At 48.5% G+C, this 24380-nt stretch overlaps 1 protein-coding gene across 2 annotated transcripts in view; it reads right to left on the bottom strand.

Moving 5' to 3' along the window:
* Window positions 1-24380, bottom strand: part of PTPN14 (protein tyrosine phosphatase non-receptor type 14) — a 159671-nt gene that overhangs the window by 25795 nt on the left and 109496 nt on the right. For both annotated transcript variants that reach the window (XM_037034869.1, XM_037034870.1), the window contains exons 6-13: window positions 19334-19404; window positions 18289-18376; window positions 14460-14548; window positions 11529-11616; window positions 10635-10717; window positions 7931-7988; window positions 4079-4157; window positions 605-2079 (exon numbers count right to left, since the gene is read on the bottom strand). In XM_037034869.1, coding sequence (XP_036890764.1) covers window positions 605-2079; window positions 4079-4157; window positions 7931-7988; window positions 10635-10717; window positions 11529-11616; window positions 14460-14548; window positions 18289-18376; window positions 19334-19404 — 2031 coding nt within the window. The remainder of the gene's footprint in view (window positions 1-604; window positions 2080-4078; window positions 4158-7930; window positions 7989-10634; window positions 10718-11528; window positions 11617-14459; window positions 14549-18288; window positions 18377-19333; window positions 19405-24380) is intronic.

Genomic DNA, 24380 nt, shown 5'->3' with positions numbered 1-24380 from the left:
TTAACGGGAGTTGAAGCTCAATGGTAAACTTCCAAGTTCATGGTAATGTTCTTGGCTTTGTGTTTCACATCTATGGAACAAAGACCCGAAAACCAAGCTGGACACACCATGCTCCAGTCAACATTGGTGAGCCACCCTGACATACAGATCAACACAGAAAGCTCCTAAGAGATGTTGCTCTTTTAATATCTAACTGGGAGAAAATGCTTTCTTCTGGGAAAACCCTCCAAAATGACAACAGGTGTAGGAAGGTGAGCTCCTCACAGCTCACACGATAAGTCTTGATCCTGAGCAAACAGCAAAAAGCTGGCCTAGACCCCAATCCCAGTGCCACCGACCTGTAACATCCCAGCTCCGAAACTGCTCTTTGTACCAAGAATGGGAGAGCTATTTGAAGGGACAAAAACAAGGTTTTGTGGAATAAAATAGCACCTGTTTAATTGCGGTGAGTCTCTGAACCCCTAACGCTTTCTCCGAATGAGCCTCACCCCTTCTTCGGTGTCGAAGGTGAGTGCACTTTCCTGATAAACTATTCCAGGGACAAGGGCCCGAGGGGCTTGTGTAACCGCCCCCCCAGCATGCCCTGGGCAGGGACGACACTTACCCTGATCATCATCTCTCTTTCTATAATGCTGTCCTCCAGGGAAAACATCTCCGACACGGGCCTCTCCTTCACGGGCTCCTTTTTGACCCGCTCCTTTACACTTGTCAGGTCAGGTTCTGAGATGGATGGACCGAGGGAGGCCCCGTTGACGGCCAGCTGGTCGGCTCGGGAGATACCAACAGCCTTGGCTGGCCCGTGCCTGAGCACCCTGGCTCTGGCGACGGCAGGAGGAAGGCTAACCTGGTCTTGCCTCAGCGCCCCGTTGCTGACGCTCTTCCTCGGGCCCGGGTACTCGGGAGGGGGTTTGTTGGGGATGCGGGCTAAGGCCGCCTGCAGCTGGGCGCTGTACTCCATGTTCTCCCGGAGCCCTGGGATCCGGGCCACCGATTCCGCCGCCTCCTCCTCCTCCTCGCTCTCACTGCTGTGGATCAGCATCGTGGCATCCGAGAACGTCTTCTTGTGGTGGTACTGGGGCAGCGGGGGGACCTCGTGGCCCCCGGGCACCTCCTTGGGGGGCCCCTGCTCCCGCAGGGTGTTGCGGCGAGCCATGGGGATGTTGAGGGACTTGAGCGTCATGGCTTCCATGCCTCGCACCATGCTGCTCATGACCTCCAGGCTATGGCGCTTGTTCACCGTGCCGTGGTGCTTGGTGGACGTGAGGGGCTCGCTCACCTCCTGCAGCGACTGGTGCACCACCGGAGCGCTGTCCTCTTGGAAGGTCTTCACTGACAACTGCACTTTGCGGGTCACCAGGTCGGGGCTGCTGCCGCTGACATACTTGTGGCGGTGACTGGCCAGGTCCGGGGTGCTGGTGGCGGGGCGGGGCCGTGGGTAGGGGGGAGGCGGTCTGAAGAGATAGTTTTTGAGCACGTGGGCCGTGTTGTGGCTATGGGACCCCTGGAGCTGCATGTTGGCCAGCTCCGGGGTGCTCACCGTGTGGGAGATGGCAATCGCCCCCGGCTTGCTGGGCACCGAGCTATTCTTTGGGTTTATCTGGTCAGACGGACCGACAAGTTTGTTACTATAGGCCCCCTGCGGCCCGTAAGGGACAGTGTAGGGGTGCCTCTCCCGCATCTCGGGCTGGCTGTACACCAGGTCCTCCGGCTGGTTGTAGGCATGGGTGTTGATGATGTTGAGATTTCGCAGGGACTGGCTCTGGCTGTCTGCGTGCATGAGTCCCCTCTTCATCTGGCGCATGACCGTGTCGTAGTCCGGGGTCGGCCGGTACGACGGCACGATGATTGCGCTGTGCCGGTGGCTGGGGATGTAGTCGGCACGCATGATGTCGCTGCCGGGGATACTGAGGTTGGAAGAGACGGGAGACGCCTGGATGAAGCTCTGGGAGCAGTTCAGGGAGTTGACGCTGTGCACGCTACACACGCTGCCATTGGCCAGGGTGCCGTTTAAGTAATTCAAGTCCAGGCTGTTGTGAGAGTTGCAGTAGAAGGCATCTTCGTTCCCGTGGAAAATGCTGTCTACGAGAGGCCAGACAAAGGCACATGAACCTCCACTTCATCGTGCTTCAATTAAATTCATCCTTACACTCACGGGGGGGGGGTGACTTTTAATCTAAAGAAGTCAGAAAAAGTGCTAAGCCATGGGCTCCACCCACACATTCCCCAGAAACCTGAACATTTTCCGGATGAGATGGCAACCGACAGAAGGGAACATTTCAAAGCATACCAAAAAGGAAAAGGGAATCTAAACAAAGAAAGCACTGAATATTTGGACTAGGTACCCCCTTGGTAAATTCTTGATTGTGCCCCGAGGTGTGAAGTCAGGCAGCCTGCGTGGCCTCCACGCTGGGAGACCTCTTCTCCTTCCTGCTCAGGGCCCCGCAACAGGACAGGCTCCTTGGACTGGGCGGCCAAGAGCTTTCACAGGGCAATAGACTCGACGTTACTGTGTGCTTGGGGCCGATCTATAGTGCAGAAGGTCCCTCTACCAGAGGGACTGCTAAGTGATCATAAAGACACGAGACAGATGATAGAGCCAGAAGGTCAGCAAGCATGGCTAACCCCTTCTCATCAGCAACCAGTGGAGGGCAAAATAAAAATCAGGAGTTCTTTTAGCCGCTGCCTAAAATTCAGGGAGGCCAAGCCACGTCAAAATTAATCGTAGTTTACAGAGGTGCCTAAAGAGATAACAACAACAACAACAATAACAAAACAGATTCATAAAGTCAGGCCTGTGTGAGGTGCCCAGTGTTCCTTCAACACACACACATACACCCCTCAACCTCCTACCAAAACACTTTTCGGTGAGCAAACTCCATGCATTTCTCACTTTGCAGATTTAATCCTAAGCAAAGCAGAGGGAGAGACGAAGGCAGAAAAGATGGCAAACAGAAGAGGTGACTGTAAACCCTCCTGAGGAGGAGGGGTGCGGTCACGGACCAGAGGAGATGAGTGGTCCAGCGACCCCAGGGGACCACAGAGCCAAAGGCTGCCCTGACCCGCCTCTGCAGTTTGCTGGGGGCCGGTGCCCTCCCGCAGAGGCAGGCGAACTCCGCTAGTCTGCTCATGAACGGCAGGGTCGCGTTAAATGCAGTAGCCTCGGTTATCTTAGTTTTCATGCTCACACGGACAGAGCAGAGAGATTCAACGCAGCAGCATACGATAACACAGAAAGACACTTCCCACTGGACACGGTCCATGTTCTACATTTAACACGCTTCCCTGTCTGAGGTGTGGGTGGTGTCCCAATCGAGAGCCCTGGCTGGCGGCGGAGACGCCGGTCGGTCTGCACATACAAACTCCCCCCATGCCCTCTCTGTATCTCAACTCTGTACGCGTAGACTGGAAATAGTAGCAGCACCTACCCCACAAGTTTATTCTGAGGGTTAAAAGAGGTGATACCTTGCAAGTGCGAAGGAAGTGCCGAAGGAGAGGGATTTCTCTATAAATGTTACTTATCACTAGAATAATTATTGTTTTGGAATGGTTTTTGCACACAGTTTGCACAGGAGTTTAAAAACAGGAACGTCACACATTTTCTTTGCAAGTGCTGGGGGAAAGGGGCTGGTGGGAGAGATGGGGGCAATAGCTAATGTGAAGGGTGGACATCGTTTGTGTATTTTTTCAGTTATCCCGGGGGCCTGTGTCCCCTGTCACCACGAAAACAACGCTGACTGTTACTGGCAGTGAGGGTGAAAGGTACTCTGGGGGTGGGGGGGCGTTGATGACACCTCTCTTCTCTAAGCCCACTTACGAGAGGGAGGAGGAAAGAACCTTGCTTGTGGCCTCTTCCCAACCCCCTTGGCAGCCAATTCTCGGGACATTTTTCTCTCAGGGATAAACGATATTCTACGCTTCTCACACACTGAAGCTGCTGCCTGGGGCCATCCAGACAATGAGAAGATTAAAAATGAAAGTGTCGCTGTCATCTAAAAAAAAAATACAACAAAGTCCTCGTTCCTGCTCTCCCGTAATCAACCGTTCGTCCTAAGGAGGGAAAATGGCAAGCCAGAGTTACCTTGCGAAGTGTGTGTTTCCGAGTAGTGTTCGCCACACTGGACGTGCATGGGCGGCAGGATGTATGGCTGCTGCCGGGGCTGAAACAGAGAGCACAGCACAGGGGGGTGTCACAGCACTGACGGCCATCTGCTGCCCTGGACGTCCATCGGAGCACAGGACCATCTCCGGCACTCGCCCACGTCTGCGGGGGCGGCGCACCAGGCCCCTCTGCCGCCCGCCCTGGACCCAATACTCCTCTCCTCATCCGTACCCAGCCCTCTGCACCTCACCACCAAGTCAGGGCTGCAGAAACAAGACAGGAGAAATAAGGAGGCTGGCTCAAGGTGAGCCAAAGATCATAGGACAAAGAGCCTATGATCAACGTGAACACACCTATTTATAATCCATTTTCCGATACACTGGCAAAGCTCCCGCTGCCTTGTTTGTAGAACGAAAATGCACACATTAGTAGGATACATGAACAATGGCTAGGATGCGCTGGATTGCTCGGAGACACGTTAGTGCGACCCAAGAACCCCACCATCTCCAAGAAACACATTGCTTTTTCTCTCTAAGTACACGAGACAACGCTAACCTAAAACGGACAATGCCATTGTTGTTCCCTCAATTTTGTTTTTCAATTACAATTCACACGGGATGTTATTTTGTATTAGTTTCAGGTGCACAGCACAATGCTTAGACGATCACGTCGGGGAGCACTTTGTAAAGTATACGACTGTCTACCCAGTGCCTTTTGAAAAGGAGTAACAGGACACACATGTTATGAAGTTGCACGTTAGAGTAATGAGAATAAGGGGGCACCCTGCCGCATTCGGTTCAAAACCGGCTCCCTCCTGGAGCCCCGGGCACGTGCACACCCTCACAGCTGTACCTAGGACCCCAGTTCACAGCACCCCATCACCCTCCAACAGGGCGGCAGTCTTAGGCTGGGTCCCACTTGCAAATTTACATGCCTCCAGTTCACAAGAGCACATATTGGCCCTCCCATCGCAGACTCAGAGGTGGAAAGGTCCTGCCTGCTGAGAATCCAGGTCAACTGACTGCCCCTCCCGTGAAGAGTCTTTTCCACAAGGCTGTCAACAATGGCCATTTAGTCTCAGTCTACTTCCTGCTGCGGGGGAAGGCAGAACTTGTGAAGAACAAAATGATGCTTAGGTAACTTCCATATTCGGTGAGCCGACAAAGGAGATGTGATTAGTCGCTGATGTGACCCCCAGCTACTCATTTAACCTCAGTAGGTCTCAGCTTCCTGTCAATCAAACCAAGTCTCGCCCCTCCCCTTCTTCAAACATGGTCCATTATATTTACATATTGGGGTTCAAGGTGAGACTTTGTTTGCAGAAAGAGTGTTGATGCTAAAAAATTTTGAACTTTAAAGTTGTAAACTACCAAGCAGAATGACCTCTTACATTTCCACTTGATTATTTTAAAATTAGCCTTATAGATATTCATTGAAATGTGGCTGCTTTAGCCCTGGCTGGCGTAGCTCAGTGGATTGAGCGCGGGCCTGCGAACCAGATGATCGCGGTTCGATTCCCGGTCGGGGCACATGCCTGGGTTGCAGGCCAGTTCCTTGCAGGCTAACTACCAGCAGGGGACGCACAAAAGGCAGCCATATATTGATGTTTCTCTCCCTTTCTCCTTCCCCTCTAAAAATAAATAAATAAAATCTAAAAATGTGGCTGCTTTAGGAGAAAAACTGAGATGGCACCAGAAAACAGGCCAAAGCCAGCAGGGGTCACACTTTCTCAGCATCTCTCAAAAGAGGATGAGCACTCCCCAAAGTTCTGGGTAAATAACTTATCGGCTACGAATAATGCTTCAGCATCAAAGAGGGGGAGAAAAAGGCAAGGGATGCAAAAATGTTAAAAATCTGGGAAGAAGAAATAAAGAATTGAAATGAATGTAAGAAAGTTCAGGGTAGCAAAGAAAAAGCGTTGTATCAGCTCTCCTAAATATTTCCAAATCTCCTTTGGCAGGTTTTTAGTTGCAATTTAAAAATATTTTTCCAATTCTTAGTACTACATACACCAACTCAATTTTTCCAGGGTAGGACAACCAGTTTGGAGGATTAAAAAAAAATGAGGGGGAGGAATTCATACAAGGGGATGGAGATGCAGGCAATGGTGGCTCACGCTGCCTTCTCTCGCTCTCATTAAAAAAAAACAACAACAAACAAACTCCCAGAAACTGTTTATGAACTGGCATAAGTATACAGGCAAAGTATACAGACAATACTAAGTAATCCCCTGACACCATTTCAGGATTACATTATTTATTTCACCTTTTCCATCTGCTAATATATTATTCTATTTCTTTCCGGACCTGCTAATAGAAAAACCAGTGACATGCCACAAAATAGGCAGCAGAAGGGCAGGGGAGAGGGCAATCGGGCCTCCTGGGCACCAGCAAGGAAACCAAAGGAAAAGATGTTATCTGGTTTGAGTCTTAATCCTAGGAGCCCCTGGTGAAGTGGTCCAATCCTGAGGAGCAGAGGAAAGAAAGAAGCCAGGACTCTGGCTTCCTGTAGACTGTCTTCCTCCAAATCCGAGAGGAAAGCCTCTCCATCTTCTCCAGATAATTAGAATGAGATTAGATCACAAGACAGGCGGAAAACACTTTGTTCCTTGGACGGATAGGAAAACTTACCTCACTAATAAAAACATGTGGAGTCTAAAGAAGGGAAAATAAAAATCGTATTCACAAAGGAGAAGAATAAAGACACCAGTGCTATAAAGAAAGCTCCCTGGTCCTCCAGGAGAAGGGTTCCAAGCGACCCCTGGATCCCTGAAGCAAGCACACTTGGCAGACAGTGTGTGTCAAGAATGCCAAGATGCATGGCATTCACACGGATGCTCAGGAATTAGTGTGTGATGATATAAGTCTAAAATTCTAGGAGGTCGTGTCTATGCATTTCCTATACAAAAAAAAAATTCCTCAAAACTCTCCTTTGAAAAGACAAGTTAAACATATATAATTCTTGTATACCCTATATACATTATCTATAGAAATTTTCTATTGTGTTTATCTTTGAACTCCAAGGAACTATTTATTTAGAATAATCAACAGGTAGCATGTTTAACTATGTACAAAAAAACCATAACCTAAAATACAGAATTACGAATTAAAACAAGTAGAGAACTTTAAAGAAAATCAATTCTTCGATACCTTTCTATTATATTACCCTTAAGGAATCCTCAGAATAAAACACAGCCTAAGACAAAACACGTGTATTGAAATTAGAGTTGTGTTTCTTTATTCCCATGATGAGGAGAGCAGTTTAAATTGAAAAAACAAAAGCTAATGTTAGGTAGAAAAGTGGATGCATTCAGATCTTGTTGCCCGTAAAAGCACATTTTAATCTTCCCCATTGAGTACCTGACCTGAGAACATCAGCTAGGCTCATTCAATTTCAGCCCATCTAAAAAGCACTTTCTGATAGGTTAACTAAGCTCTATCCGTGGCAGTGAACACAAAAGAATCTGTGGAGCTTTTATCTGATGGCATGTCCACACATTTCAACCAGAAAGAGTTTATTGAAACAACAGATGAAAACAAGTTGATAGAAACAGGAGGTTACAGGTTGCAGGGCCTCATTGCCCTGGAATAAGACTTCCTCCCGGGGGTGAACCTCGCCCCGAGCCACGCCGAGAGAAGCAATGGGCGGGATGGGCACAGTGGGACGGCACCGATGCACGTCGCACCTATTTGGCAGACTGATGCCCTTGTGTGTTCTCGCCAGATCTCACCTGGTCACGATGCCCTAGTCCCCTCTCCTCTCAAATCAGCAACGAAAGGACACTCCATCCCAACAGACGGACTACTTGATTACTGACGATCGTATACATACCAGGGAATTTCGGCTCCAGGTGGGCTGGCGTCTGATGGGGGGTGGAGAATTGGACTGTCTACATAAAAAGTTGAAAAATAACAATGGTTATTATTTACTAGATAGAAGACAGACAAGATGGTAAGCTTAACAGTGAACCATAAACATTATTTCTGTGTGAGTAAAGCTAAGAACAGTTCCGATTTCTCCTTTTATTCTTTTCTTTATTTTTAAAAGGTTTGGAACATATGGTACTTTTACAAAAAGTTTTTCAAAGTGATATTAGAAGAATGAAGCTTATTTCTAAAGAAAGATTGTAAAAGAAACAAACTTTGTAAAGAAAGACAAACTTTCTACCATTATTACATGGATTTTTAAAAATTATACTTTTGTACTTTTGTATATATGTAAAAATCTTTCATAATAAAAAAAGAACAAAAAGATTTTTAAGATACTGCCAAAACGAAAAATTTAAAAAATTCAAAATAAATTAAATATTTTCAGGTACAAAGGTATTTTAAAATAAGATAATACATATTGCAAATAGCCATCGAATCAAATCTTTTCCAGATTGAGACTCAACATGATTTTTTGAAAAATATAGAGTTAGAAATGAGTGGGGATTAAGGATATCATCAAATTCTCAAGAACTGAAATCAAAGGTGCCTTTGAGAAATAAGTCCCCCAAATCCAAACATGCATAGTGGGCCACCAAGCTAAAATTCTTCAATTTAAAGCATTCTCCTTATTTTGATATTTCATCTTTCTTACTTTTTTGGTGATAAAAATATCTTTTTTTAGCAAAATGTTGAAAACTATAATATAGTGATATTGGATTTTTTTAAGTGGCCAAATGCAATATTATTAAACTTATTGTTAAAAACACCCTTCCCTGTCATCTCTACATTTTTTCTCCCCAAGTGAAGAAACATGAGAGTCATGCCCTGGAACTATTTCAGCAGGTGACAAGTAGTAACTCAGAGAGAGAAGGAAAAAAATCAATGATGGTCTCGCGGAAGCCAGAGAGCAGAGCCCTCTGGAGAAGGAAGCCATCAAGAGGACACTGGTTTCATCAAACTCCAGAGGCTGTCCAGGCCTCAGAGGAGCCTGTGCTGAGACTCCGAAACTATCTGCAGAATTTACTGTGTGCGTGGGGCGTGTGTGTGCTTTCAAGAGTCCCGGTTTTTTTTCGGGTAGGAAAAGTCAGAAGCCTCCCATACCTGGCTGGCTATTGTAAACGTAGAAAGGAAAAATATCGTTTCCTGAGTTTTCGGTCTAATATGTGATGCTTGCCGATATTTAAAGAAAACACCACAAAAAAATAAATAATCTGTACATTTTATAGTTAACGCTCTTGCTGAGAAATGGTCAACCCAAAATTTTATGACAATAACCTTCACTTCTTCACATACTTTTTAATTCACCTTAAAGAAGCTGACTATAGAACTCTTGTTAATGCCAAAGACACCCCCAGACGTGAAAGGCAACTGCAAAGAGAAAGAACTCCAGGACACGGACAAACAAAGGTGTGGTGATTGAAGGGAAGGGGGCAGGTGGAGGCGGGGATAGGGAGACAAATGGGAAGAAAAAAGAACAACTGCAAAGAAATGCCCTGGAGGGAATCCGTCCAAAAGAAAGCTGCATGTGCGTGCGTGCGTGAGTGCGTGTCCATGAGGTAGTTCTTGCTACTTAATTTGCCACTCCCAGTTGGGGCTCTTCTGAGGGACACCTGCAAACTCTGCTGGCAGATCTAACACTACTGAATGCGCTTCCAGGCCCTGACAGCGGCCAATTGCAGGGACTGCTGTGAAAGAGCTTCCATCACGAAGAGAAAAAAGTCTGCCGGCACCCGATGATGCACTTTCTAAAATGTGCTCTTCGGCAGAACTGCATTAGGACCACACGCGCGCACTCTTGGATGTGTCCATTGGGAGAGCGGAAAGGCAGTCCTTCTCTTGCATTTACATCCCCGAAGTTCTTTGAAACAAAATTAAACACTCTGGGCACCCCAACGGCCGATGCACTCTGCCGAGGAACACCTTTTGAAGGCAGTCAAGGTAAAGGCAATGATAGTGTGAGCCCCAGCACGCCGTATCCAAGGTCAGGTCACATTTAAGTTCCCTCATCTGACTCCCTTTATCATCCTGATTTCCAAATTAAATTTAAAACACACACACACGGACTTCTGACATCTATTAGTGTCTTCCAAGGCGTCCTCTAATTACCCTGGCCTCTCATTTACAGGGAGATGACATGACCCACAAGCACACGCAGGGTTGCCCAACTGTGTAAGCGAAATGGTGCTGAGGATGACAGGAGCTTCTTCCCTTTCAAGCTGGCTCGTCACCGTGTCACACACTTCTGAACATCCTCCACATCTGACACGAAGGGGCACCCTGGCAAATTGGGAACGGCTCAGTTCCTCCAAACTCATCGCAGAGGTTGGAAAGGCACTAATAGTAATAGTGGGCCAAGCCATCCAGGCAGTCAGGCGTCGCAGTCAATTTGTGAATTATCTCCTCTCTCGGCATAGGCACTAACTACTCCACACAGGCTCCGTCATTAAAGTGCTCTCACTCCCGCTCGGCTTTCACTTATTCCTTCAGCTTCCACAAGGAGCACGGGAAAAGAGCGAACGGAAAACGTGATCAACAACATCCCCTGAGCACATGAATCTAATCTGACCAAACCATCCCTCGACAGGACAGATGAAACATTTACTTACTCAGTGCAGATTTTGTTCTGTTTGTAAAACTTGTGCCGTGTGGCAAACAACCGAGAAATATACTTGGCATTTTCAATATCGTCCTGGGAAAAGAAGAGACAGAGAAAAAAATGAACATTTCTTTGATTATACGTGCATTGGACAAGGATTCTTCTAAATGGGGGTAACAGTCCCTTCCTCCCTTCCTGTCTATCACCAAATAACACCCTGAGCCACAAACCAATGTGCTGAAACGGAGCAGCAGGCAGGTAAATGAGGCCCCTCAAAGGATGACAAGACCAGATTGTCTGCTAAAGAATCCTTTACGCCCACGGCATTGGGGTTACGTTGATGCACTGGTGTGTTTTCCCATAATTCCAAACCGAGTGCTTTACAAATGAACGAATGAGTGAATGACTCCAGGGAGAGCATAGAATGAATGAACTCCAAGCATCATTAAAGGAGCAGCAGAGAGATGCATGAATAGCCTGGGCTCTCAAGGAGGCCCTCAACAGAAGGACAATGGCTCCACTGACTTTAGATGCCGTTTGGGCTACGAGGAGGAAGAAAATCCAGGTCAGCCAGCAAAAGCAAATGCCACGTGATAGCCTCAGGGGTCACGTGACGAGGGCTGCAACTAGGGTGTTGAGGAATGTGGCCAGCCAGGCAATGCGACCCGTCACAAATAAGGCAGGTGGAGGAACTCAGATCCAAGAATCAATACTCAGTAGGCGTGTTGAACATGAAATCATTACCACCACCCTGAATAAGTCATCACAGCACTGGGCAAGTACTGGAAGTTTCAGTGCAACAGAACTTTCTCCCAAGGTGTGGAGAGCAAGGAAAGGATAGTAGGAGCTGAGAAGTTCAAGAGCAAGCTGCCTGCTGGAACCTGCCTTTGTCCATGTGGCTTACCGTGTGAAAGAGCACAGTCTCTTCTTTGTTGATGAGCTCCACCAGGATGGTTGACTTGTTATGAGTGATATTCCCCAAATCATTCCACCTGGTCAAAAGAAGAAAGGCGACAAGTTTGCCCCCAAACGGTCCGTGCATTAGCGAATCCACACAGGAGGGTCCCTGGCTACTGCTGAATCTAATTTTATATATGACGATTTTGCTGCATTTTTAAAAGCTGAATGTTCTTTCTCACAGGCTTAAAGGTACAGAAAATGCAATATGCATCTATTTAAATAGCTAAAAATCCTATGTAAACTATACCTAGATACTGTCGTTGGTGAAGTAACGTTTCCTTTATGACTAGTAGGAGGAAAATTCTGCTGCCTTGTTTTACAGGTTTTCAAACTGAGGAAGTATTTCTCGTGATCCCGGCTTTTAATGATGGAGGAACACATCATTTGAGGTTCATATGTTGCCAGAATCGAGGCCGAAGAACCCACATAGAGTCTGTGTTGGAATGCACATCACTGATTACATCACCTCGGAAAGATGCCTAGGAGGTGTTTAATGTGCCTACATTTTTGTGAATTAAACACACACATCCTTCTCCTTCCCCCAGGAGACCTTATCTAAAACGTGACACACAGGAATAAGCACCAGACAAGGGAAGGAAGCTACTGCGGCCCATTCTACTCGGAGCCGATTTCTAACCATCTCTCTCACTACTGCCTACCCTGCACTCTGCACGCCAGCCTCTAATGCCTGCCCAGTGACTTCACCCCATCATGCTTTTACTCATTATACTTCCACCTCTGCCCAGATGATCCCCTTAAGACTCAGCTCAGGAGTCACCTTCTCTACGAAGTCCTCCCTCATCCCCAACCACCCATGTGCTAGCAAGGAACCTGGTGCCCTCCTCTGTCAGTTACGACACTGCATGACAATTGCTTATTTCTGGGACTAGATCTCTAACAAATCCAAACTAGGCTATAGGCCCCATACCCTGGGCAGAGATTCTGCTTTCTTCATTTCTGTATTCCAAGCACTGAGCCATGTACCTGGCACACGGCACGCACTAAATGTTTGCTGGAAGAATGAAACGTAATAATATTGCCTCCCATCTGTACCGAGTACAGTTCTTTGTGGTTCTAAGGCAGAGAAGGAACCTACTTTGGAGATGAGGCAATTCAGGCACAAATGAGTACACGACCTAGCCACGTTCACTCTGCCCATCGGGGATGGAGGACCTCTGTACCTGGGGCTTCCAGGTTTTCCTCCAGTCACCTTTCCGTGACACCAGCACCAACTGCGCTTACGTCCATCTGCCGGGGCTGCACTGGCGACAGGCGCTCAGCACAGCTGTCTGCCCACTGGGACTCCCATCAGATCACATCTACGTGGCCTCATAGCTACATGCTTTTCAGAGAAGGTCTCTAGAGAGAAAAGCCATTTGGTTTCCCCTGGCTGCAGGCCTTCAAGTCGATTGCCCAAACCCTGAATCTACTCCTCACTGCACCGTATGACTTCACCTAGTGGCACGATTAATATGACACCACAGTAGAGGAAAATCCCCACCTTGTAAGGGGTTTCATGATAAGTACTAAAGGAAGAGGTCTGGAAGGAGTTTCTAGGGAAACTGAACAAATCCTGGGAGTGGTTCATGGTCGGCAAACTTTCAAATTGTTACCTTCTTCTACAAGGCACTGATTTAGCTATGGAGACATCACCACCACTATCTTGAAATCAGCCCTGGGCATGTACTGGAAAGCTATCGGTTCAATGGCATATTTATTCTCCTACGCCATGGAGAACTGTGTAGGGCTAAATGCCTGGACAGCTTTAAATGGGCATAAAACTTTACAGTTACAACTCTGTACATATTTCTATATTTTACTGAATTAATTTGTAATGTCTTGTAGGTAAATGACGTTGACAAAATGTGTCCAAAAAGAAAACTTATTCTGTAACCCCAAAGATCTCTCTCCTCACTCACGCCTCAATCATGCCTCTATTCAAAGAGCAAGAGAAAAATCAAGGACAGAAATAACGACAGGGTGGGGACCAAGGGTTGGGTGGGGGGGTGGTCAATTAGCAAGCTTTTGGTGGGAAAAGTTTCTCAACGTGTCGGGCAGCAACTGCCTGCCCAGAGGGTACGTAGCTGGCTGATGTTTACTGCCAAAAGGTGAACTGTGCTTTTTCTCTGAGACCTGTCTTTGATCTCCTGCCCAAACACACAACCCCACCCATCCGACGCACACGCAGTAACACTGTTCTTCCAGAAACAACAGGCCTTAGTTCCCGGTAAATAAAAGCAAGCATGTACATTTTTTTAGACCGTTGACACTGCCTGGCATCCGTGGGCACACACAGAAAGCAAGCCCACTGACATGTCATTGAGGGGACGCTCTGACATGCCTCTCCTGGCAAATGGAAAAGAGGGTTAAAGGGTCAAAACAGTCCAAAGTCCTGTATAACAAAGTGTTTGCTTTTTTAAAACACACTGACAAACGAATCCACATGTGGGAATATAAAGACTTAGTTTGTATCCTCCTGCGGTGAGGCGGAGGGTGCAGGACAAGGGCGAGAGGCCAGTCTGAATGTAATGACTGGGCATGGGTAGCCCAGCAAAGGGAATCAGCGAGAGACAACTGGAGAGCCTGTTTTCAGCCAGGCTTGCAAAAGTTACGTCCCTTAGCCCCTGTTCTTGACAATGTACTTTCTGGCATCAGGTGGGAAGAAGGCTTCCCCCATCTTCCACCCCAAACAGACTTCCAGGAAAAGAGATGAATCTCTCCAAGTCTGCTTAAGTCCCAGAGAGCTGACCTTCGCCGAGTTGACAAAAGCTCAGCTCTGACTCAGCTCATTCGTACAACTTTGATGCTCCGTGGGTTTTTCTAGAGCCCCTCAAAGAGAAAAAAAGAAAAAAGGAGAGAAGGCAAATAAGACTACCTGTGTATTACTGCTTGTCTTCCGATTCTGCTTCTCACGAAAATCCCCATAAAGAAAATGCCCAGGTGCACACCGTTCCCATGGTTGTCCTGTATCAGATCAACAAAAGACAGTCATGAAGGCGCAGATCCCCAGTGAGCGGGCTCACAGCACCGGGCACTTGGGCTGCCGCAACCCCTGGGGACCACGCCCCCTTTCTCACCCCCAGATGGAATGAGTCACCGGCATCTAGACCCCGAAGGGACACACCTCACTGCACGTTGAATGTATTATTTGTATGCATTTCCCTTTTTCTCAATTTGTCACAACACATTTTCTGTTTTACAGAACTTTAGGTTTCGAGATTTTTTTTTAGCACTTCGGATTTTCTTTCCCTTTCCTGATCATCTACGGATATCTCGTTTTACCTTAGTTTTTGTTTCTTAAGTCAAAACTGTGCATGCACATAGCTTCATGACATATGCACATTACCTACGTGCAATTATATACACACATAGTTTGAAGATGTAGCTTTAGAGCTGATTTATAAAGAGTTGACACCAGACCCGGCCCCACAATTTCCTCTTCCTGGCAGGCATCAAGTTCCACGCTTAAAGCCCTACTGTGTGCCTTAGATGAACTGACTAAGCTTGACTTTCTACTTTGGAACCTCATGGTTATCAGTTCTGGGGCATTTTCTTGAATTACCACCTCTTGTTTCCTCTGTTTCCTCCTTTTAAAGCTCCTGTGATTCGGAGGTCGGACATCCTAAGCCGGCCCTCCAATTTTGTCTTCTGTCTCCCACGTGCCATCAGTTTTTTGGTGAGATTTTCTTACGTCTATCTTCTAATCGATTACATTTTCCGTTTCCGAGAGCATACTTTTCATTTCTGAGAGTTTTATTTTCTGAACGTTCCTTTTTAAAAGGAATCTATTCCCTCGAGGAGGGTTCACATACTTCTCTCTGAGGCTCACAGGATGGTGGTATTCTGGGCAGGGGGTCCTTCACCCTGCAGAGTCTCTGTCTTCCAGGCTTTGCTCTCATTGCATTGGCCTCCGTCATTCCTACCAGGGCACCAGGTAGGGTGATGCTCAGTTGCCTGTTCACAATCCAGAGGCAGATGCTAAACGCTGGGTGAGAGCTTTGTGAACATGAGCGGGGCCTGTGCACTGCAGACCTCACTGCCTACGATCTGCCGGGCCGCCAGGTGTTGGGGAGACTCAGGTGTCTAAACTTCAGTTGGGTGCTTCCAATCGCTTGCCCGGGAGAACATAACCTGGCCACCCGTGTTCTCGACAGCAGAATGGGAATGAGGCTCCCCATCCAGTGAATACACTGTCACTTGGCCCCCTGCGTTCGCTGAGGGGACATCCTCTTGTGCAGAGAGCAGAAGGCCATGCACATCTAGGCCCAGGAGGGAAAGACGGGTCTCGGCGTTCCTCAGAATTCCGATCCCGTTTAAAGACACCGAGACAACACGCAGTGCCCCCTCTCAGGGATCTCTTCTCCACCCACCTGCCAAAGNGAGGCTCCCCATCCAGTGAATACACTGTCACTTGGCCCCCTGCGTTCGCTGAGGGGACATCCTCTTGTGCAGAGAGCAGAAGGCCATGCACATCTAGGCCCAGGAGGGAAAGAAGGGTCTCGGCGTTCCTCAGAATTCCGATCCCGTTTAAAGACACCGAGACAACACGCAGTGCCCCCTCTCAGGGATCTCTTCTCCACCCACCTGCCAAAGCTAACGGGGGAATAGGAGCCTCCCAGCAGGGGTGGAGAGAGGTGAGACGCTGCTGGTGACCAGAGCAGCAAGGGTTAGGAGAGAAAGAGCTGGGAAGGGAAGAGGGTGCCTTGTCACCGTGAGAAGTGAAGAGGCGAGTTACATGACCCAAAAAATGTGCACGGAGAAAGAAGAGAGGGGGAGTGGAGATGGAAGAGAAGGGAAAGTTCTGGGGAAAGGCTTCCCCGGGCACTTTGCCAGCAAATCGGGGCCGAATTCTGGTGCTGGTGGGGACTCAGGGAAGAGCCGATCACCAGGGCGGAGCAGGAGAAAAATGTCACGATGGACACCTGAGGCACTGCAGTGGTTCAAACCGAAGGGCTCCACGTCCAGCTCAGCCCGGGGGCCCGGCTCCAGACGGTGTCTGACTCATTCCGCAGCACCTTCCCCAATTCCGTGCACTCTGACCATATGGGTGTGGGGGGGTGAGGAGGGCACACCTATCGGGAAATGGACTGATACCCCTCAACCTTGAGAACTTTTGAGGGGCCACTCAGGGAAAAGCCCCCACTCCATGGAAAGGTGCCTCCCTGGGACAAATCCACCACATCATGGTGTTTTGTACTTCACTGGGTCGGGCAGGACCTGAACCTGCACCACAGCCTGTCCCTGCACCCTTTCCCGTCTGCTCTCCCACCACCTCAGTGCCAACCCACCCCGCATCCTGCAGCTGCCAGGAATCATGTGGTCTGTCGGTGGCCATCTTAGTCATGAACAGATATGCGCAGGGAAAGAAACAAAGAACACAAAGAAGCCCAGCCAATTTACGCCCACGCGCAGTGAGTCAGCAATGCCTGTCTGCCCACTCAGAGTAAGGTATAGGGTCCTCCTCAGACTCTTCCCACTCAAGAACACACCAGAAAGTGCATCAGAACCGAGCACAGTAGATTTCAACACACTGCCCCTACTTCCCACGATTCAGGAGGACGAAAAACAAAACAAGCAAATGCCCACCCACCACCACAAAATCCCCAACTCCCGGAGGGACCGGGGACCGGAAGTCAGTTTCCTAGAAGTGGAAACAAGTTTACTCTATTTCCATGACCCAAAGCATCCTGACGATGCACGGGCTGCTGAAGTGCCCAGTGGGATGCAGATAGGGTCTAAGGCATTATTGCAAGGAAAATGGACCACAACCCCATGAAGGGCAGCCATTAGAGAAGCAAAAGAAAAGGAAACGAATCTGAGAAGGGGCCAGTTCCGCGAGCTGTGGCCACCCGGCTCGATGCCCCTTGATGTGCATGGGCAGCTCCCAGTGAGGCAAGTTGCAAAGGCGAGACGGAGGGAGCAGAACACTTATAAAACAGCCAGCGGAGCCAGTCTGCAGTGAAGTGTCCGCACCGAGATGGCAGCTGGTTCCCAAAATTGCCAAAATGTGCCAGTTGCTTTAGGTGTCTGATAAAAATGCTGTCCTTTGTAAAGCTGGTCCTCAGCAGAGAGAGGAACATGAGTTCAGATTATGGGCTCATCTCTACAAATGCCCATGCACTGTGACCCCCCCCCCAACTACACCCACTTCAGACGGGGGGGGGGGGGCGGGGGTTGGGGCAAAGGAAGTGACATGCTGTAACAGTTTCCTGGGCAGAGTTTCCAGAAAACACCGAAGGGGCTGGAAACCCACAGGACGGGAGGAATGAGGCACGGTGGAGTAAGGAAACATGTCTTTCTCCGTCAGACACGGTCTGTGTCATCTTCAAGAACAGAAGAGGTGGTAAGGACAGGGAAGAGAACTAGGGGTTAAGGTCTTTACTAAGGCACACGTGACCGAGCTACTTGTCCCAGAGATGAGACTGGACGTGTGCCTACCCCTTCCCCGCACCGGATGGGCTGGTGCTTGGTACTCGCTCAGGCCAGTTGCCCACAGAGATATTCTTCTGCTGAAGTCCATGGAAAACTTCAAAATCTCCCAGGGACAACAAAAATGTTTGCTTTACTAGAGTAAACTGGACTTGCCAACTAACCCCCCCGTGGCAGTGAGAAAGCCAAGCCAACCTGGCCTGCTGCTATCCAACCCCAGTTTTCCCAACGCCCTTCTCAGAAGGCTGATGCAAGGACAAGCCAGGGAAGGCTACCTTCACGGGGAAGATTTCCTGCCCAAATCCATCCAATCGCTCCACTTCATTGATGTACATGAGCTCGGCTTCGGCTGGCGGGATTCCACTGAAATCAAAAAGCAGAAAAGGAGGAAATGGTTAAGGGCAAAGCAGGTCAGGGGAAGATCCTGGCCTGTGCGTGGCACATTCCAGAGCTGCAGGTTAGGGGCAGCCCTGGGAAAAGCAATCATCGCCCAGCTGCGAGGGCCCAGTGCCTCACTGAGTAATTCATTAACATACTCCCCAGCAGCCTTACACTCACAGGGAATACTAAGAGGAAGGTGAAGCATTTAATGAAGAGTCACAGCCCTGGAAGGCCTAAATAATTACTCCAGACATCCCTAAGAATAATGCTACCTGCTTTTAAAGAATAGTTTCTCTCCCACCTGGGGGGAAAAATCACAGCTATTAAAAAGAAAGAAAGGAAAAAGGAAAAAAAAACAATACAAGTCGATGAGGATGATATTCTGGGAGCCAAGCGGCTGAGGTGGGAGATGCTAGGACCACTGTGTGGATCTTCTGAGGTTGGGAGGGCAAGGTGTTTATTTGTGTCCCACAGAGCTCTGAGCAGCGCTCGGTGCTTCCTTCAGTTACAGTCACTCGCCCTTGACCCTTGTGATGTTCACCGTCCCACCCAAAGTAGCTCTTTGACGACTTCACTGTGAGCACAAGCAGCCCCAGGCTTCCTGGGATCCAATAACAGATTTTTAGGAAGGTCACAGAGAAAAGTCCCCCGGGCCACCAGTTCCACATGTGTGTGGGCTCTCGAGTATGGAAGGAAAAAAGGAGGCGGGGTGTAGTTGGTAAAGGGAGGAAAAAAAAAAAAAAGAAAGGGGAGGGAGGACCAATAGGACAAATCTACACACACCTCTCAAAGCAGAGCTGACTCACAGGCTGGAAGAAATAAAACTATGTTGACTCAGGCCGAAGACTGGGGGCTAGGGGCCAAAAGCCTCCTGCCTCCGATAGGACGGGGCTTTGGCTTCCTGTGAGGCCCGGAGGCCCTACCCTCCGCCCATCTTACCTGTGGGCTTTGTGCTCTTGGGCGACCTTCTGTGTCAGCTCCTCCAGGACAGCCTCTTCCAGGGCCAAATCCTATCACAGCAGAAAGCAGTTAAAGGCCGTTCACTGGTTTGCTTGCTTCTTCTCCATGCACCCTCATTCCTCCCACCTCCCCGCCCCCCCCATTCACTCCTTCGAGTTGAGGGGTGTGATTTTTAGGACTGGGGGCTTATTTTTACTTTTCTAACAATGCTCTCCACTATAACTTAGACTACTTCGAGGCATTTTGGGGGGGGTTGCCACCCAAATTCTGCAGGGTCCAGGAATAGCTTTTATTCATTCACTTTGTTCTTCCCTATCTGCCTGCCTCTCGGGCTCAACTTTATTAAAAATGCTTTCTGAGTACTGGTGTGTTTTAAACAATCGGGGACAAGGCAGGTGAGTTTCCAAACCATCATCCCTTCAAAAGCTGAGCCTAGGAAGGGACTGTGCCTGCCTTCTCGTCCCCTGCTCCAACACTGACAAACCACGTCAGAGCCACCTGCCTGCTCAATGCCTACATGACGGAGCCTCGGGAGCCAAGGGGGCGGGGATGGCTATCGTGCATCATGGCAGCTCCGTAAGGCAACACCTGGGTAGCTGAGCAGCTGGTGTCTCCACCACCTGGATCCAAGGCCCCTGGGACCAGGGGTGTGGCAGCTCCCATAGGATCAACGCCCACTGCACACATCTCTCCCCAGTGCCCCTTCAGAGAGAGAAGGAGTATCTGCGGGGCTGGTAAAATAAACATTTACCAGCAAAGCTCAGTCAGGGCTGGAAATCTGGAGTATGGAGGAATAAACCCCAGACAGGAGACCAGAGCAACCGGTTCCTGAGACACTGACAGACAGTGATTCTAGAGTGTGTGGTGGCCCCCGGGGAGGCTCACACTACAGGGCCATCTGCCACCACCCTTCCCAGCAGGGAGGAGGCCACAGATGTGCACCGCTGTCCTCCAAGCTCCAGGGGGGAGTCGCAGGGGGTCCTGTGCCATGCATGTGTCCTGGTGAGGCGGCTCTTCCACACGGTCTGCAGGCGATGTTTGAACAGAAAATACCTAAAACGCCTCGTTCCCTCGATTCTATGACACTGTTCATATACAGATCACCTCAAGCTTAACAACTTTTCATCAGTGAAGCGCTACTCTCCAAAAGGCATACCCTGAAACTACAAGCAATATCCCATCTCAAGTTGCAAAAAGAAAAAGGAGTAATTTTTTTTAGAGCTGAAAAATGGGAGTGTAACTATATACAGGGGATTCTTCAGCTCTGCAGATTGGGCATGAGAAATCTCAGAGAAGATGGAGGGAATTACTAGCAGTTCTTACTTTTCACGTGTTAACTGATTAATTTGCGGTTTCCTGTTTGGCCATCCATTGACATGAGTCCAGGCCACGATAGGAAATAAGCTCAACATTTTCAGTTTTATGTTGTGGAATAACAACAAAGATACCACATGGCTTCGATTTAGCTGTGTGTGTTTGTGCATCTAGGCACTGAGCAGCAGCAAGGACACAATACTGATTCTGAAACGCTAATAAAAGGCACGTGGCAATAGAATAAAATAAAATAAAAGGTTAAGTGAAGACCAAAAAGTGCTCCTTTAAACCTCTGCTTCCTCCTGTGAAAGACAAACACGCTCACAGGTACCCCTCGGCTACCACTGTCATTCAGCAGCCTTGCTCTGGACCCGGGGGCCCCCCCGCCCCCACTGGAGGCACCTGCCCCACCATGGGCTGCAAGTGGCCCCGCACCAATGGAAAATGACAGCGTGCATGCCCGTACACAGCCGCACACCTGTGCAGCGCCTTGTGTACTTAACTTTGTTCTTTTCTCTGCTGCAGAAATGCCATTCAACAAATTCAGTTAGGTTTTGAGATCAAACACAGCCATTCATCCCATCTTCCCTCCCCTGGGCCAGAGGAATGCATTCTTCTCTTTGAAAGGTCTTGTGGAGCCAAGCAGGAAGTTTGCAACCTGCCATGGCTCCCTGCTGCCTACTCAACTAGGTCAACACCTGGCCTGGCATTCAGAGCACTTCACTGTGACCCAGCCTTCCCTGCTCCTCTCCTGGGGGCTCCAAGGCTCAGACAAACCCCTCTGCCCAAGACAGACTGCTTTTCCAGCTCCACGCACCCTGGGCTGACCCCTCCTAGGAGAACCACCCTGACCCATGACATCCCCTCATATGAAATGTCACCCCACACTTCAGGACCCCTCTCAGCTACCATTCCCGGGGGCAGGGCCTCCCTACTCAACCTGCTGGGTCCACCTCTTCTACTGACTCTCTCTTAGAGCCCTTACCTAGTCTGCCTGCCTACGTCTTCCTTACGGAGTTATTTTACACTCATCACACACTCTCGGTCCATGTCTCCCTCTCTCTCCTGGCTTCCAGGCACCCAAGGTCATCTGTTCTTCTCCATATCATTTCCGGGACCTGTCATAGGACTTGTATACAACGGAGCTTATATAAACTTTCAATGTACAGTAAGTGATCCATAAATATGTATTAAACTCAACTCAATATGCCCCATGTAAGTTTCATTCTTATCAAAGTGGAGTTTTTAATTATGCAAAGCTGCTTGACAATCGTGTGCACAATCTGCCTACCCTCTGTCTGCTTACATGTCAAGATGCACACACTGTTGTAACCGGGAAAGCGCACTCGTCAGCATCCCTGTCCCTGCACAACGGAGATGCAATAATAATGCTAGAGTGATGACAATGATGACGACGGCAACTATATAAACTCACCGAGAATCTGCCACGCGCCAACTTAAGTACTTTACGGGCATGCTTTCCTTTCATCCTCAATTGAAGTAGGCTTGTTATCCTCATTTGAGGTGAAAAAATGGTTAAATAACTGGCCCAAGTTCATACAGCCAGTAAGGGGCAGAGACAGGATATGGGCACAGAACGTTTGAGCCCTGACCTCAGAACCTCCTGACCACAGGCCACAGCGTGTCCAGGATGAGGGGGGAGGTGTGGAAGGTACATGACAGATGGCAATGGCCTAGGAATACACTCGATGTGGACATGAACGCTGATGGCAGCTTCCACCCAACACCGTGGGCGCTGCCCCAGGGACTGCCTGCCACGCGGGGAACGGTCTGGGTCCGAGCTTTCCAACACAGCAGCCACAAGACACGTGTGCTATTGAGCATTTTAAATGTAGCCAATGCAACTAAGGAACTGAGTTTTACATTTTACTTAAACTTTAGTTGATTTAAAGTTGAATGTAAGTAGCCAAGGATCTCTAAAAGCTACTACCCTGAAAAGAAAAATTTTATATCCAAGAATGCCATCGATATCTGTCTGTCTGTGGTGGGATTTAACAGAGCCTATGCCGTTTAAATGTCTGATTTGCTCAGTGGAAACAGTCTCACTCTGAAAAAAGTATGATACATAAAATAACTCCTTCACTGCCTCATACTTTAACCTGTCAAGGCTTTTCACCACCTACAAACTCATAAATATCACTGAAGCCTGATCTCTGCTTAAAGGCTATGTGCTAAAGATGGTTAATGAGAACCTTGGCTGGGTTGCTCAGTAGGTTAGAGTGTTATCCTGACACACCAAAGTTGCAGGTTCGATCTCCAGTCAGGGCACATACAAGAATTAACCAATGACCGCATAAATAAGTGGAATAACACATCAATGTTTCTCTCTCACCCTCTCTTTCTCTCTCTCTCTTCCACCCTCTTCCTCTCTCTCTTAAATCAATAAATTAAAAAAAAAATTAGCGCTGGCTGGTGTGGCTCAGTGGATTGAGTACAGGCCTACGAATCAAAAAGTCCCCGGTTGGATTCCCAGTCAGGGCACATGCCTGGGTTTCGGGCCAGGTCCCCAGTAGGGGGCACATGAGAAGCAACCACACATTGATGTTTCTCTCCCTCTCTTTCTCCCACCTTTCCCCTCCCTCTAAAAATAAATAAAAAAAATATTTTTAAAAAATTTTAAGAGACCATTAATGAAAGAAGGGTAAAATTGTGAAAAATTATCAACCTAATTCATTGACTCTATTTGAGACCCCCCCCCAAAAAAAGAAGGCATACGGTCTGAAATTCTAAGGTATGAGCTTGATACTTTCCTCCCACCAAGCACCCTAAGAAATATCCGGACTTTTCAGGGGGGCTTTGGAGAAGTTAGATGTGTTAACTGGAGCATGTGGACACTAAATCCTGTGAAGAATTTCTGTGCTACGTAGTAGGGTTTGAATGGAAGTTGATTGAATTGGTAGAATTATAAGGCATAAACGTGAGCAGCCCCAGAACATAAAACTGCTGTCTTCTTAGAGGGAAAAAGCATAAGGCAAGAGCTACACATGCAAAGTCAGACATCTTGCAGCATTTCCCAACCTAGAAGAATAAGGTCAGCTGTCAACCTATTTAAATCTAGCCCATGCACTGATTATGGGTAACAATGGGATCTTCACTTCTCCTAGTCTCTCAAAACCTTTGTCACCAGACACCCGACTTTCTCCCACATCCACAGCCAATCAGCCACCACGTTCTGCTCATTTTACTTCCCAAATATCTCTTGCTTTGCTCTCTCATTTTTATCTTCACTGCTGACACCTAACTCATATCTCTGACCCAGACCACCACAAAAATTCTCGTCTGACCTGCTCCCACAAATGGTCTCAGTGCTCTACTCCGGCAGTGCTCAAAGTGAGGGGGGTGCAGACACCTTCTGGACGGAGCCCATGTGGTCTAACTCCTCAGGTGTTTCAGTTTCATCTGCCACCTTCAGGTCCCCTCCAGCATGCCTCAGTAACTGCCTGGCCAGCTGACTCATACCCAGTGACTCAGGCCACCTTGCCTCTGCTCCCTGTCTCTGCCTGGGTCCTTCCTTGCTCCCTTCCTCTCGGCAATCCTGCCCATCCTGTTACTCACACACTAACCTTTAAACCTTCCCTAATCCCCCAAGGACATGTAACCCTCTCCCCACATAAAACCCTGATGTACTTTAATACACTTGACCTTGTGTTTGGATTTTGCAAACTTCCGACTGACTCAACCATTCTTTGTC

Source organism: Sturnira hondurensis, unplaced genomic scaffold (assembly GCF_014824575.4).
Source record: "Sturnira hondurensis isolate 20B ecotype Veracruz unplaced genomic scaffold, ASM1482457v3 Scaffold0022215, whole genome shotgun sequence".
Lineage (NCBI taxonomy): Eukaryota > Metazoa > Chordata > Mammalia > Chiroptera > Phyllostomidae > Sturnira > Sturnira hondurensis.
This window is presented reverse-complemented; position numbering and strand designations above follow the sequence as displayed.